The 13054-nt window shown below is 34.8% G+C and overlaps 1 protein-coding gene across 2 annotated transcripts in view; it reads left to right on the top strand.

Annotated features, from left to right (window-relative positions):
- The window catches only part of LOC107601354 (RNA-binding protein 38-like), a 20390-nt gene extending 10158 nt beyond the window's left edge, over nt 1–10232 (top strand). Inside the window, exons 3-4 of one of the 2 annotated variants that reach the window (XR_001610917.1) lie at nt 8282–8620; nt 9925–10232. Coding sequence is in view for 1 of the 2 variants with exons in the window: in XM_016293515.1 (XP_016149001.1) it covers nt 8282–8376 (95 nt within the window). In the remaining variant the exon portion in view is untranslated. Of the gene's footprint in view, nt 1–8281; nt 8968–9924 lie in introns of those variants that run through there. The other variant, XM_016293515.1, reaches the window with a different exon arrangement.
- Nucleotides 10233–13054: the final 2822 nt, after the last annotated feature.

The following is a 13054-nucleotide window of genomic DNA, read 5'->3' as shown; positions in this document are numbered from 1 at the left end:
TCGAACCCACAACCTTTGGGTTACGAGTCCGACTCTCTAACCATTAGGACACGACTTCCACATTTGGACCAGAATAAGGTCCAAGATTAAGAATTATGCTATTAGTTACTTAAATATAAAATGTTTTTTCTCAATTTAACAACATTACAATAGTGAAAGACGACTTCCCTTACTGATCACGTTTCTTGCGTGGCGGGATGTTGGACTCATGAAAAATAATCACATAGTTTGTATTCACCAAAACTGATTTACTGAAGTGAAAACACGGACGGAATTGGCGTTAGCGTGAGCGCCGCTTGTGGTGAGACGGGAGCGACGAGCCGGTGGAGGATTCCGCAGCCTTCCTCGAACAGTTATGTTCACGATTTCTGATTTACTTAACGTATACTGCGTGAGGGGGGCTGAGATTGGATGATGATAGGTATCGGTGATCATTCTCAAGTGGGGATGGCAACCCTAATAATAGGGCCCCTTTAAGTTATTTTGCTTATTTTTTATTTCAACATTTTTTTAAGCTCAATTTTTTAATATATGTTCTATTTCAATGATAATGAAGATCATAAAATAAAGAAATCCTTTTTTTTTAAATCAAGCCACGTGCCATGTTAACAATGTTAAAATCAATGTTGAAAAGTAAAACAATATGTATATATTATTAGTAATATATTATTTCTATTTCTGTTTTAGTTGTAGTCATTTCTAGTATTTTAACTTAAAATTAATTTTTATAATGAATATTTTCAGTTATATTATTTATTATAAAGACTATTAGTTAAATGATTTTATATATTATTATATTTATATTTATATTTTATTTCAGCTTAAATAAAAAAGAATAAAATAAAATGATTGATAGTTATTAAATAATAGCTAATAGTAGTTAACACTTATGATTATTATACAATGATTTGCAGATAAATATTTTTGCAAATTATAATAATAGTTAAAATACTGTATTTATATTTACAAATTATGCCAAGCTATACTGGTTCCAAAGCCTTTTCCACAATAATTTCAGCCTATTAATACCAGTAATTCCAGGTTATTAATATAATTAATAGCTATTAATTAATAACTTTATTATTTATTGAAATATTTGGACCGCCTTTGTTAAAAATGTCAAAATTAAATTTAAGTCATAAATTAAAAACATGCTCAGTCATTTTCTGTATTAACTGCATTTGTATGTATTTTTGAATAACACTACTCCACCATACACAGAAATGAATGTTACGTTACTGACCTATGTATAATGAACATAAAACTGAGAGGAGACAGTTTTTTTTATTTTGTATTTTTTTATAGACATAGAAAAAGACAAGTTGAATTATGTTCACCATAAGGTTTGTGTAAAGGGTAAAGTGTGTTTATGCAAATACTGCAGTGCTGCAGAAGAGGCTGTTGAGCATGCCGGGTGTGTGTGTTGTGTGTGTGTTGTGTGTGTGTTGTGTGTGTGTGTTGTGTGTGTGTTGTGTGTGTTGTGTGTGTGTTGTGTGTGTGTTGTGTGTGTGTTGTGTGTGTGTGTGTGTGTGTGTATCATATATTTTACATATATTTCAACGAAATAGTTCATTAAAAATATATATCATTGTTCACTTGCCCTCATGTTATACCAACCCCGTTGTTTTTTTCTACACAAGATCTTCAGTCATAAGTGCTACATTTATGATTGTTATGATTTAAGGTTCTTCAAAAAGTTTTTTGGAGCATGACAAATTTCTTTACAAATTTCTAATGAAAATACAATCTTGTATTTATGGTCTAAGATAATAATATACACTACTGTTTGGGCCTGGTAAGAATTTTTTATGTTTTTGAAAGAAGTGACTTATGCTCAACAACGTAAAATAGTTGAAATACAGTCAAATAGTAATATTGTGAAATATTATTAGTAATTTGGGCTAAATTTATGATTATGACTTTCATGGTACTTTTTTTGGTGCTGCTTTGAGCTTGACAACTTTCATTGGATAAAAAGAGGTGCAAGAATATATAGTTTTTTTATTATTATTAACAATACACAAGCGTAGCGTTAGTTCTGGCAGGTCACGTTAGTCAAGCTCGCATCAGCTGACTCATAATAATATGCTGATTTGCTGCTCAGGAAAATGTCTTATTATCAGTGTTGAACATTTTTCATATATTTGTTGAAATCTTTGAAGAATTTGGATTTTTCTGATGAATAGAAAGTTTAAAATAACAAAATTGATTAGAAATAGAAATCGCTTTCTAACCATATAAATGCCTTTACTATCACTTTTGATCAATTCCTCGCTATGGAAGCCTGTTGAATAAAAAATACTGATTTTTTTTCTTCTCAGAATTGTGTAATATAAACTTGCAATTGCGAGAAACGAGTCAGAATTGTGAGATAAAAAGTCACAATGACCTTTTTTATTCAGTGGCAGAAACAGGCATACATTGCTGAATAAAAGTAATTTCTTTAATTTTTTTTCTATTTTCTGGGTAGAAAGAAAAAATAAATATCATTTATTTTTTGCACATTTGTTATGTTTTTAGGGTTATGCATATTCATTTCAGACAGCTATGAATCTCTGTGCCCTACAATGTCACACAAGCTCTCATTTTAGCAGCGCTACATTTAGTTAGAGTGACGTGACAAGGGTGACCCCCTTCACTAATTCATCAGTAATTTAGTGATTGCCCTGTTTGTTTCTGTGTTTGCCTCTGTCTCTCTGTCTCTTCCTGTCCCTGCCCCACACCCAACAGCTGGGGCTGCTAAAAGTGATATTCTGCTCTGGGCATGACGGCATGTCCTACGATCATTCATCCTTCCTCTTTGTCGTCATAATTTGCTCTCCCTTCCGCATCTCTTCATTTCTCTTTGTGCTTCTGCTCTTTGTCGCTCTCATGCACAGAAGACAAGGCTTCCCGCATCTCCACATCAACAGAACCACCTAAATAAATTACAGATAAACACTCAAACATACTAAAATATCACAGATATTGTGTTTTTAACACTGATAAAAACACATACGCTACAAAACCTAGTGAGCTGTCTGCAGACACCACATTTAAAGTCACTATGAAATCAAAATGGACAATGGAATATTATAGTGTTTATTATAAATGATTTATCCATGCACATAATTTTTTTTTAATTTCATGTGCCATTGTAATCTTTACCTAAATATATTAACTTTCTCTAATGATGCTTCTACTTTTGAATGCAAGAGTTTTTAGCAAAAATTATATTTTAGTCTGAATGTCAAGAAGAGCCGTTTTCCAAAACGGAAACACTCACGTGACTTTCAAGTGATGGTTCACCCAAAAAAGAAAATTCATGTCGTTCCAAACCCATAAGACCTTCGTTCATTTTCCGAACACATATGAAGGTGTGTTCATGAATAAATAAAGTCATTATTTTTGTTTTCTTTGCATACAAAAATGGAACGTGGTAGTTCCCTTGCTGTCTATGGAGGGTCAGGAAGCTCTCAGATTTCATTAAAAATACCTTAACTTGTGTTCTGAAAATGAACGAAGGTCTTACGGGTTTGGAACGACATGAGGGTGAGTAATTAATGACAGAATTAAAGAACACTTGCATCTGACTTGAAGACAAGCCACTTTAAACAGCATGCTGAGTTAATTTGAAGCGCTTAACATAAAGCATGTCTCATGTTTAGGACATCCTGGATCAGCAACTTATTTTGTGTTCAGATGCATTTGTAAAAGTTTCGCACACACAGATGTTCTGCACATACAGTAATTAAAAAAGCCCTGCATTTGTTTGATACTTGCGTGCCGAACCAAAAGACCTGTACAGAAAATGTTCAGTACAAATACGCAACCACTGCATCCCTATTATACACACTATTTATGGGGCATGCAGTGTTTCAAATCAGGCTACATTTAAATTAATCCAGATACATTTGAAAATGTCCCACTAGCATTTTACAAAAGTTTTTCATTCACACTGAAACATCAGGAAACGCTAAATTCACCTTATTGTGCATACTGTATATAAAACCTCTTAAACACTCACTGAGATGATAAAGCTGGAACAGTGCAAAAGTGAATAACACAACTGACATAATACTGGGATAAACATTGATATCTATCGGTACAAAATGCGTCACATCACTAAATGTGCGTCATCGTTTTCAAATACCTGTTTTCACAGTCCACACTACACGAAGAAAACGGCCTTTTCAAATTTATCCACTAGGGAAAGCATTTTCAAAAAGCTCTGTTTTCGCCATATCAGTGTGGACAGAAGGCAAAAACACAGAGAAAAAGATGTGTTTTCAAATGTATCCGGATTAGTGTACATGTAGGCTCTAATGAGGTTACAACTTCGTTAGCAAGCAGTGGTTTTCAATCAAGTCCTGTACTACGCCAGCACTCCACATTTTCAATTTCTTCCTTATTTAACAACACAGATCTCTCCTCTGTATTGACGAACATCTGAGTGAAACAGATTATCAAAAAACACAAATAAAAACGGGGACTTGGTTTTGTCCATCAGATGATTGGATGGAAGCAGATCTGAATGTGAGGTTAAAATGTTTTTTTAAACATGCATAATTTTCACAAAAAGATAGGGTGAATTTTAATTAAACCTTATTTTTTAAATCAAGTCAGCCCAATACATTTATCTAAAGGTTAGAAGGCTTCTACATGGGCAGCACAGAGATAAAAACACACTCAATTCCAACTAATTTGTAGCAGTCAGTTGGCCCTACTTTGTCAGTCCTCACACCCTTGTCAGCTTTGGTGTTTCTTATTTTGCCTTGTCTCTGTTTTTCTCTCTCTTCCTCCTTGTCTCTCTCAATCCCTCCGTTTCCTTGTCTGCATTAGCGTTTGCTAGGATGAATAGGGTCAGTAAGGACGGCAGACTCCGTTGATTTGCCTACTCCACAAAGCCTCTGTCAGACCCTATAAATCATCCTTCAGCGAGGGACTGGCAGATGAGTGACACTGCAGCTGTGTATGCGTGTGTGCGTGTATGTGTGTGTATGTGTGTGTGCGTGTGCGTGTGCGTGTGTGTGTGTGTGTGTGTGTGTGTGTGTGTGGGGAAGTGTATGCTGCTGCAGATGTGTGAGTGTGTTCGGCTGTGTATGAGGATGTTGCCGGCTTGGTGTTTTTAATATTTTGAGCTCAGTGTCGGCGGCCCCTCTGGGTTCCTCTTTGTTTCTGAGGGTGGCTCATGGGTCTGAGCTGTGGGTAGCAGCCTCCGATCTCTCTTTCTGTCTCTGTAGTGCTTCAGTTTGCTGTGATGTTTGGCTATGATATCATCAGGCAGAAACTCATGAGAAATATTAATGAGGTCAGTGAGCAGGTCAGTTAGAAGGGCAGAGTAGCTGCACTTCAAATAATATGCTATGTTTATTTATGTTGCATTACACTACTGTTCAAAAGTATGGGGTCAGTAAGATGTAACAAGCAACAAGGATGTATTTCACTGTAAAAAATGGCCGTGAATTTAACGGTAAAAGACTGTAAAATTGCTACTGTAAAAACCTGTTAAATGGTTAACGGTAAATTCTCCTACTGTATACGGTGAAAAACTGTATTGGACACTACATGTAATTTTACGGTAGTATACCGTTTTTGGAAGTGAAAAAGACCGTATAATTTACAGTGAATAACCGTAAATTGACATTACCAGAATTACCTGCGTTGCATTTCAAATTTTATGTTTTTTTGTTGAAATAACTGTTTTTTCTTATCAGGTTTGTATATTAGGGTTGTGTGTTACACCTAATGTTGTTAAATGAATGTTTATTGCATTATTTCAGTTTCGTGTGTGTTACCGTGATGGTGTTTAGTGTTTGTGTGAATGACACGGTGCACCTTCTATATATGTTATTATTTAAAAGCTGCTTGTGATGGGCTTTGGTTCATCATGTGACTTTCTCATTACCTGCATTTGGTGGTTATCAGTGTATTACAAAGGTACAAAACAGATTTCAGTACTTCAAAAGTTTGGTATATTAACATTATATCAGTTAATGAAATTATGGTATTTAACTGTAAATTTAAGTTAAAACCTAAAACGTTGCTACCGTATTTTTTTATGGTAAAATTCCGGCAACCACATATGCCGTTTTTTTTACCGTAAATTTTACGGAATTGTTTTTACAGTTTATATTAATCAAAAGTGACATTTATAATGTTACAAAAGATTCCTATTTCAAATAAATGCTGTGGGGTTTTTTTCAATTTTCTATTCATCAGAGAATCCTAAAAAAAAAAGTATCACCTGTTTGTACAAAAATGTTAAGCAGCTCAACTGTTTTCAACATTGATGTCTCATTTTTAAAACTCTTAGAAAAATGTAAAGGTAATTCCAAATCCTTAGTTCTAGATTAAAAAAAAAGTTTTCTTAGTAAGAAACCTGATGTTTCTGTAGAAGTTCAGTATGATACGAAGGGCCCATATTTTATTTGTCAGTAAGTAACTATATAGTATAGCATCTATAATTGACATTTGACACAATTGACACTATATGTAACAATGTTATACTAAAAAGGGATAAATCTTGCTATAATAAATGTACTCTCTTGCTAGTGCCGTATATACTAACTACACTGTAAAAAAACAAATATATATATTTTGATTATTATCATTAAACATTAAATGTTTCCATCCATTTAACTGGTAACATAATTTATACAATTATTTTATTATTAATAAAACGTTAATAATAATTATTAATACCTGATTATATGAAATATTGACTTGATTTTATTCAAAAACTATAAAATAATAATAATTATTATTATTATTACAAAATAAAAATAGAGTGTTTAAGAAAAACATTATATAAAAACAATCATTTTATTTTAAATTACAACCGTAAAATGTTGGAAAAAACAGGTTCGCTGTGATTTTGGCCAAAATGTTGTGATTATTATTATTAAATATAAATATAAAAATTACTAAATAAAAACAAAATAAAATCACTGTAAAATAAAACATTGAGTATTTAAGAAAAATAATATAGTAATAATCTTATTTTACATTACAACTTTAAAATTACAGTACTAAAATGTATGTCTTGATTTATTTCTAAAACTTAAACCATGAAACTTTTATTTTGATGGGGAAAAATGCAAAAAGACCCTAAAGCTTCTCTTTTGTTGATAAGTCCCTCTCATTACATGTTTGGTTGATGCACATTCATGTTAAAGCAACTCGGAGCAGAATTCAAGATGGAGTATACGGAGTAATATGGAGCATCATTTACTGTGACACAAGCTGAACTGAGACGCTGAAAACACCAGATCATGAGTTGCTCGTGTGTAAATCAACACGCTTTAGGCATGTGACAGTATCAAATTAAAATGTTGTGATTAATTGCTAATCCTTATATCACGGTATACGGTATATTTATTGAACGTTGCAAAAAAAAAATTTGTCATAATGAATTTTAACAGGTTTAATAACTTTTTTCTTAGAACAAAAAGAACTGAACATTTAAATACAATAAAGCAATACACAAAAAATGTATAAAGTAAAAAATTTCACGCAGATTAAAGTGCAAAAAGACCAATAGGTAACACTTTACAATAAGATCTCACTAGTTAACCTTAGTTCATGATTAACATTAACAATGAGCAATAGCTACATTTGCTACAGAATTTATCGATCTTTGTTAAAAAATACAACTGTTAGTTCATGTTAGCTTGGGCTCAGAGTAGCAACTTTCGATTTTAATGTGTTATTAAATATTGACATTGACTAAGATTAATGAATGTTTCTAAGAATTTCTCATTGGCAGTTAACTAATGTTAACTAATGGAGCCTTAATGTAAAGTGTGACCGAACTATAAGGAATCAAAACACTTTCAAACAATATCTAGGGCATGTTGTAGTCCAGATTAAAATGTAAAGAAGTTTGAAAATAAATAGCCCATTAATCCTAAGTATTTAAGTATTTGCCGAATACAAAAATCTGAATAGATGTTAAAATCATTTAAATACATTTAAGAAAATAGCGCAGCTGCTTCGTTTACTGGGTTTCCGGGGGAACGACTGCATTTCAAGGTATTTTAACAATATTGTGCTTATTCATTATCGCGATATATCGTATTACCGAATACCGGCACATGTCTACTGCGCTTCACTCTGAAACACGCGGCACGTATATTTAATTAACCAAATAGCAGACTTTGCAATCTGATAATTGCACTAAGCCAAATCGCGATTTCAGGTTTTATTTTCAAACAATTCCTGCAGCCCTAATTTAATAGTTAACTCTCTCTCTCTCTCTCTCTCTCTCTCTCTCTCTCTCTCTTTGTGTTTGTCTTGGCAGACTCAGCCAGCCGTATGTTTACCCTCAGGCCTACCTGCAGCCTAGTGTGGTTCTGCCCGCACAGGTCACCTCCAGCGCCACGACCCCTTACCTAGACTTCAGCACTGCCTACACTCAGTACGCCTCCTCGGCCTTCGAGCAGTATCCCTACGCCTCCTCGCCAGGCTTCCTGAGCTACATGTACCCTCCAGGCACCCCCGGGCCCTCCTCCGCCACAAACACCCCGGTCCCCACAGCCCTCCCCTCCATCGGAGGAGCCCCCAGCACAGCCTTCATCCAGATCCCTGCTCATCAGCTCCACGCCGACCGCCTGTAGATCAGGCCACAGGGACCCACCGGGTTTGCTGATATTGCACTAGAACATCATCATTTTGGGACAGGGAACTGTGACATCATCAGCCTGAGACTGGGGGCGAATACAAAAGGGCTTCAAGTTATTCTGCTTTTCATCAACCCTAAGTTTATGGACTTTTACTCTGACTGGTTACTCTTTATAATTAATAATGATATATTATTGGTAGAAGATTGTTGAATAACCAATATTAGATGAATAAATGGCAGATTGCAGGGTTGTAATGCAGACGGATCCAACGAATGAGAAGAAGCGAGAGGTTATACACACACAACCGTTCAAAAGTTTGGGGTCGGTACGATCTTCTAATGTTTTTGAAAGATGTCTCTTATGCTCACCAAGCCTGCATTTATTTAATTAAAAATACAGAAAAAACTGTAATATTGTGAAATATTATTACAGTTTAAAATAACTGCTTTCTATTTTAATATGTTTTAAGATGTAATTAATTCCTGTGATGCAAAGCTGAATTTTCAGCATCATTACTCCAGTCTTCAGTTTCACACGATTCTTCAAAAATCAATCTAATATGCTGATTTGGTGCTCGAGAAACATTTCTAAATATTATTATCAATGTTGGAAACAGTTGTGCTGCTTCATATTTTTGTGGAAACTTTTTTTAAGGATTCTTTAATGAAGAGAAGTTTCAAAAGAACGGCATGTTATTTCAAATAGAGGTGTTTTATAAAAATATAAATGTCTTTGCTTCCACTTTCTATCAATTTAATGCGTCCTTGCTGAATAAAAGTATTAATTTCTTTCAAAATAAAAAAAGGTTCCTGACCCCAAAAGTATGAACGATAGTGTGTATATATGCAGCTAAGTGACCGGTTTTTAAGTTTTGGATGGTGTGCGTCTGTGCAGGAATATCTGTTATGCACAAAGACTTAGAGACTTCTCCAGTTTTTAATTTTTTTTTAATTTTATATAGCTGTTCTTATGACACAAATGTGCTTCCCTCTATCCGAGCGAAAATATGTGAATTTTTTAACCAGACTTTTTCCAAGAATAGATAACTTTTCTAGAAATGTAGCATTGCAAAGGATTTGTAATTCTGCTTATCACCATCACCTCTGTCAAATGTCTCTTCCATCCCTGTAGTTCCTTTCCTCAAGATTCCTCGCAAACTCAAGTAGCTCCACGCAGATTGTAACGACATTAATCCAGCATCCAGTAACACATGGATTCAAGATGCGCTGTAGCTCACCTGTGAATAATCATGATGAAATAGACACTGAAACACTGAGTATTAATCATATTCTAATTCTGTTTCATCTGTGATGCTTTTTAGACTCAGTTTTGGTCTGCTAAAAGGACAAATGAAAGAGTATTGTGACAAATGTCCGTGGTTGCTTTTGGTATCGCTCCACGAATGACACTACAGGACAAAATGCCAACAGGAACATGCAGAAAAACTTGAGAAAAGTCTCGATTGATGAAACGTTTGGACAGCACAAGAGGACATATTGCCAGGACAATCGGTTTGTTTTCACAAGAACAGTGTTGTCATTAATCTGCCCCGAGACACTCAACTCAAAATATGAAAATACCTTACAGTGAAAGCCATAAGACCAGAACGTGCAAAACAAATAATAAAGTCAATTTGCAAAAACTGACCTTCACTTATGTGGTTATTTTAAAGTCTATGTTTTACTACATTCTTACCACCCTGACGATGCATTATTACATGGTTCATATGATTATACTGTCAATTTGTACACTTGTCACTTGAGTTTTGTTTTTCTTCTTTGGAACTTGTTTTGTTTCTGCCGACAAATTCATTGAGAAACACAGAAGTATACATGTGCTTACAATGAATAACCGAAGGCAGTTTAACAACCATTTATGGCTGCTTCAATGGAAGTGCTGGAGTGAATCCAAGAGTTCATGGACGAGCATACAAACCTATGCAAATGAAGGGCATTAGGGCTTTATGCATGGCTTTATATATTTTTGTGAGTAGGCAAACTGTCACTATGGAAACTACTGGAAGTTGTATGCATGAGGCTGCAGACCTCAATCCAAATGAGCACCTGTGAACGACTTTACAAACAGACAGTCCTCCCTCCGACCAGATGAAACGTTTATGCACTGTGCCTGATGCTCCCATTATATTGCGCAGTTGTTGTTTTTTTGGGACAGTTCAGGATAATAGGAGTTTTTCTTGTGCACCACCTGCATGTCAATTTGGAAAAACTATACTCTAAAAATGCTGGGTTAAATACAGCCCAGTGCTGGGTAAAATAGGGACAAACCCAGCAATTGGGTTGTTTTGACCCAGCTACATGTTTAACCCAAACTTCTGGCTAGTAACCCAACCGCTGGGTCAAAACAACCCAATTGCTGGGTTTTAACCCAGCATTTTTTAGAGTGTAATACTGGTTGATTTTGAACACATTTTACAATCCTGACCTTGACTGTATTTAGGGAAATCAAGGTTGCAGTTAGAAATAGATATTATACTCTATTTCTGTTATTCACTTTCATCACAGTAAAATTCTGCTCACAAATGCGGTCTTGACCAAGAGTTTAGGGTTCATGGTTGGCTCCAGCTGTTAGTCCCTGCTGCCAGATGCTGTGGACAAAAGGCATCTTTCTCCATTGATGGTTGTTTAAAAGTAGGCTATATTTGTAAATTAAATTTTTAAAAAAATATAAACGTAGCATTATTTAAATCATAAAGGTGTTATTAAATCATATTGATTTTATTTTTAGTTACCAAATGTACAAAACGCAGTAAGTCAGGGATAGGCCTAAATACATTTGATATCATCGCTATGTGCCCATTTAGTCCTTTAGTATTATTTATTGTATTTAAATGTTAATATTTACTGTATTTATTGGTTGTAAAGTTAATCGTTTTTTTTAAAAGGCATATTTGAAATGGTTTCCGGGTTTTGTGTCAGTTGGCCTAATGAACAGGTAATGTACGGCTGGCGTAAACAAACAATTCCCATGACTTAAAACTCTAAATTCTCTACAAGATTATGAAAACATGTAAAACACGTTGAAGATTAATTGTATTATATGTTCAGCTTTTTACATTTAGCATACTTGTGCACATAATTAGGATTTACATTTTTACGCGCTCTTTGTTGATCGTTTCAAGATGGCGGCGCTGTGTCATGAGAAATTGGGTACACACAAACGACATTAAATATGTATATTCTTTATAGTATAAAACAAATGGGGAATAATGCAATTCCTTTCACTTGGGGGAGGGGCATTTTCATTAGGTTATATATTTTATTGGACAAGAAATTGTAGTGCAAGATGATCGTCAATGTTTCTGATCTGTTTTCGAGACTGTAATTATTATTATTACTATATATAATGTCCTGCCGAATGTACTAAAGCGTTTATTTGCGAATTCGCCATTCGACAATAGGCTAAATCTCTAATAAATCATATCGGTGAGTCCTGACTAAGCTTCGGCTCACGCGCTCCTCCAAAAGGTTTCGACCAGAGGCTGATCAATGCGAGAGATTTGAGAATGGAAGTGCTCAGCTGGAGCAGAGAAGCACACTACTGTCCAGGATTTCTAGTGCAGGTCAGTTTCACCTGTAAATGGGCTATGTAGTTTTGTCTTTGATTACTTAGCAGCCCATCACTCAAAATAGCCTACTGGACATTATCCTTACGAAAATTAACCATGGTTTTACTAAATCCAAAGACAACGGTTGTTAAACCATGGTAACCACAAATTAACCATGGTTTTGCTACACTGTAGTTTAACCATGGAATTTGTAGTAAAACTAAATACAAATGGTAATCCATTTGCCCATAGGCGGAGGGTGGACCAACTCCAGGGTAAAGCTAAAAGCAGCCAAATCTATTAACTACAAACATTATAAACCCGTCTTTTTAGGCAAGAACCAGACATGGTTCTTAACTTTGATCTATGGCGAGTTTAAGCACTCTCAAAAAATACTAAACTATCGTTGTAATACGGTGACCGAGAAGTGCAAAGCAGATCACAATTCTGAAAACAAAATAACAAATTACAAACGCAAATGCAAGTCTAAAAAACAAAATAACAATTCAGAAAACACAACAACAATTCAGAAAACATTATAAGTCAGAAAACACAATGACAAATTTGAAAACAAAATAACAAGTCAGAAAACACAACGTCAAATCCGAAAACAAATTAACAATCAGAAAACACAAGGACAAATCAGACAAACCGGAAGAGGTAGGTATAGTTTGAGACAGCGCCATTGGTTTGGGATTACTCACCGCTGACTGGACGAGACATCTGTCAATCAACGTATACAGAGAAGAACCAGCCGAAGAACGGCAGAGTCCTGGTAGAAAGTTCAGAGATGGTATTAAAGTAGCCCAGTTTAAATGTATTGTATGAATTGCCCTTACTATGGAATAAAAAATACGGGGTGTCTATTTACATTTAGTTAAAAGTG

Source organism: Sinocyclocheilus grahami, unplaced genomic scaffold (assembly GCF_001515645.1).
Source record: "Sinocyclocheilus grahami isolate Dianchi unplaced genomic scaffold, SAMN03320097.WGS_v1.1 scaffold303.1, whole genome shotgun sequence".
NCBI classification, from domain to species: domain Eukaryota; kingdom Metazoa; phylum Chordata; class Actinopteri; order Cypriniformes; family Cyprinidae; genus Sinocyclocheilus; species Sinocyclocheilus grahami.
The sequence above is the reverse complement of the archived record's forward strand: the minus strand, read 5'-3'. Positions and strand labels throughout refer to the sequence as shown.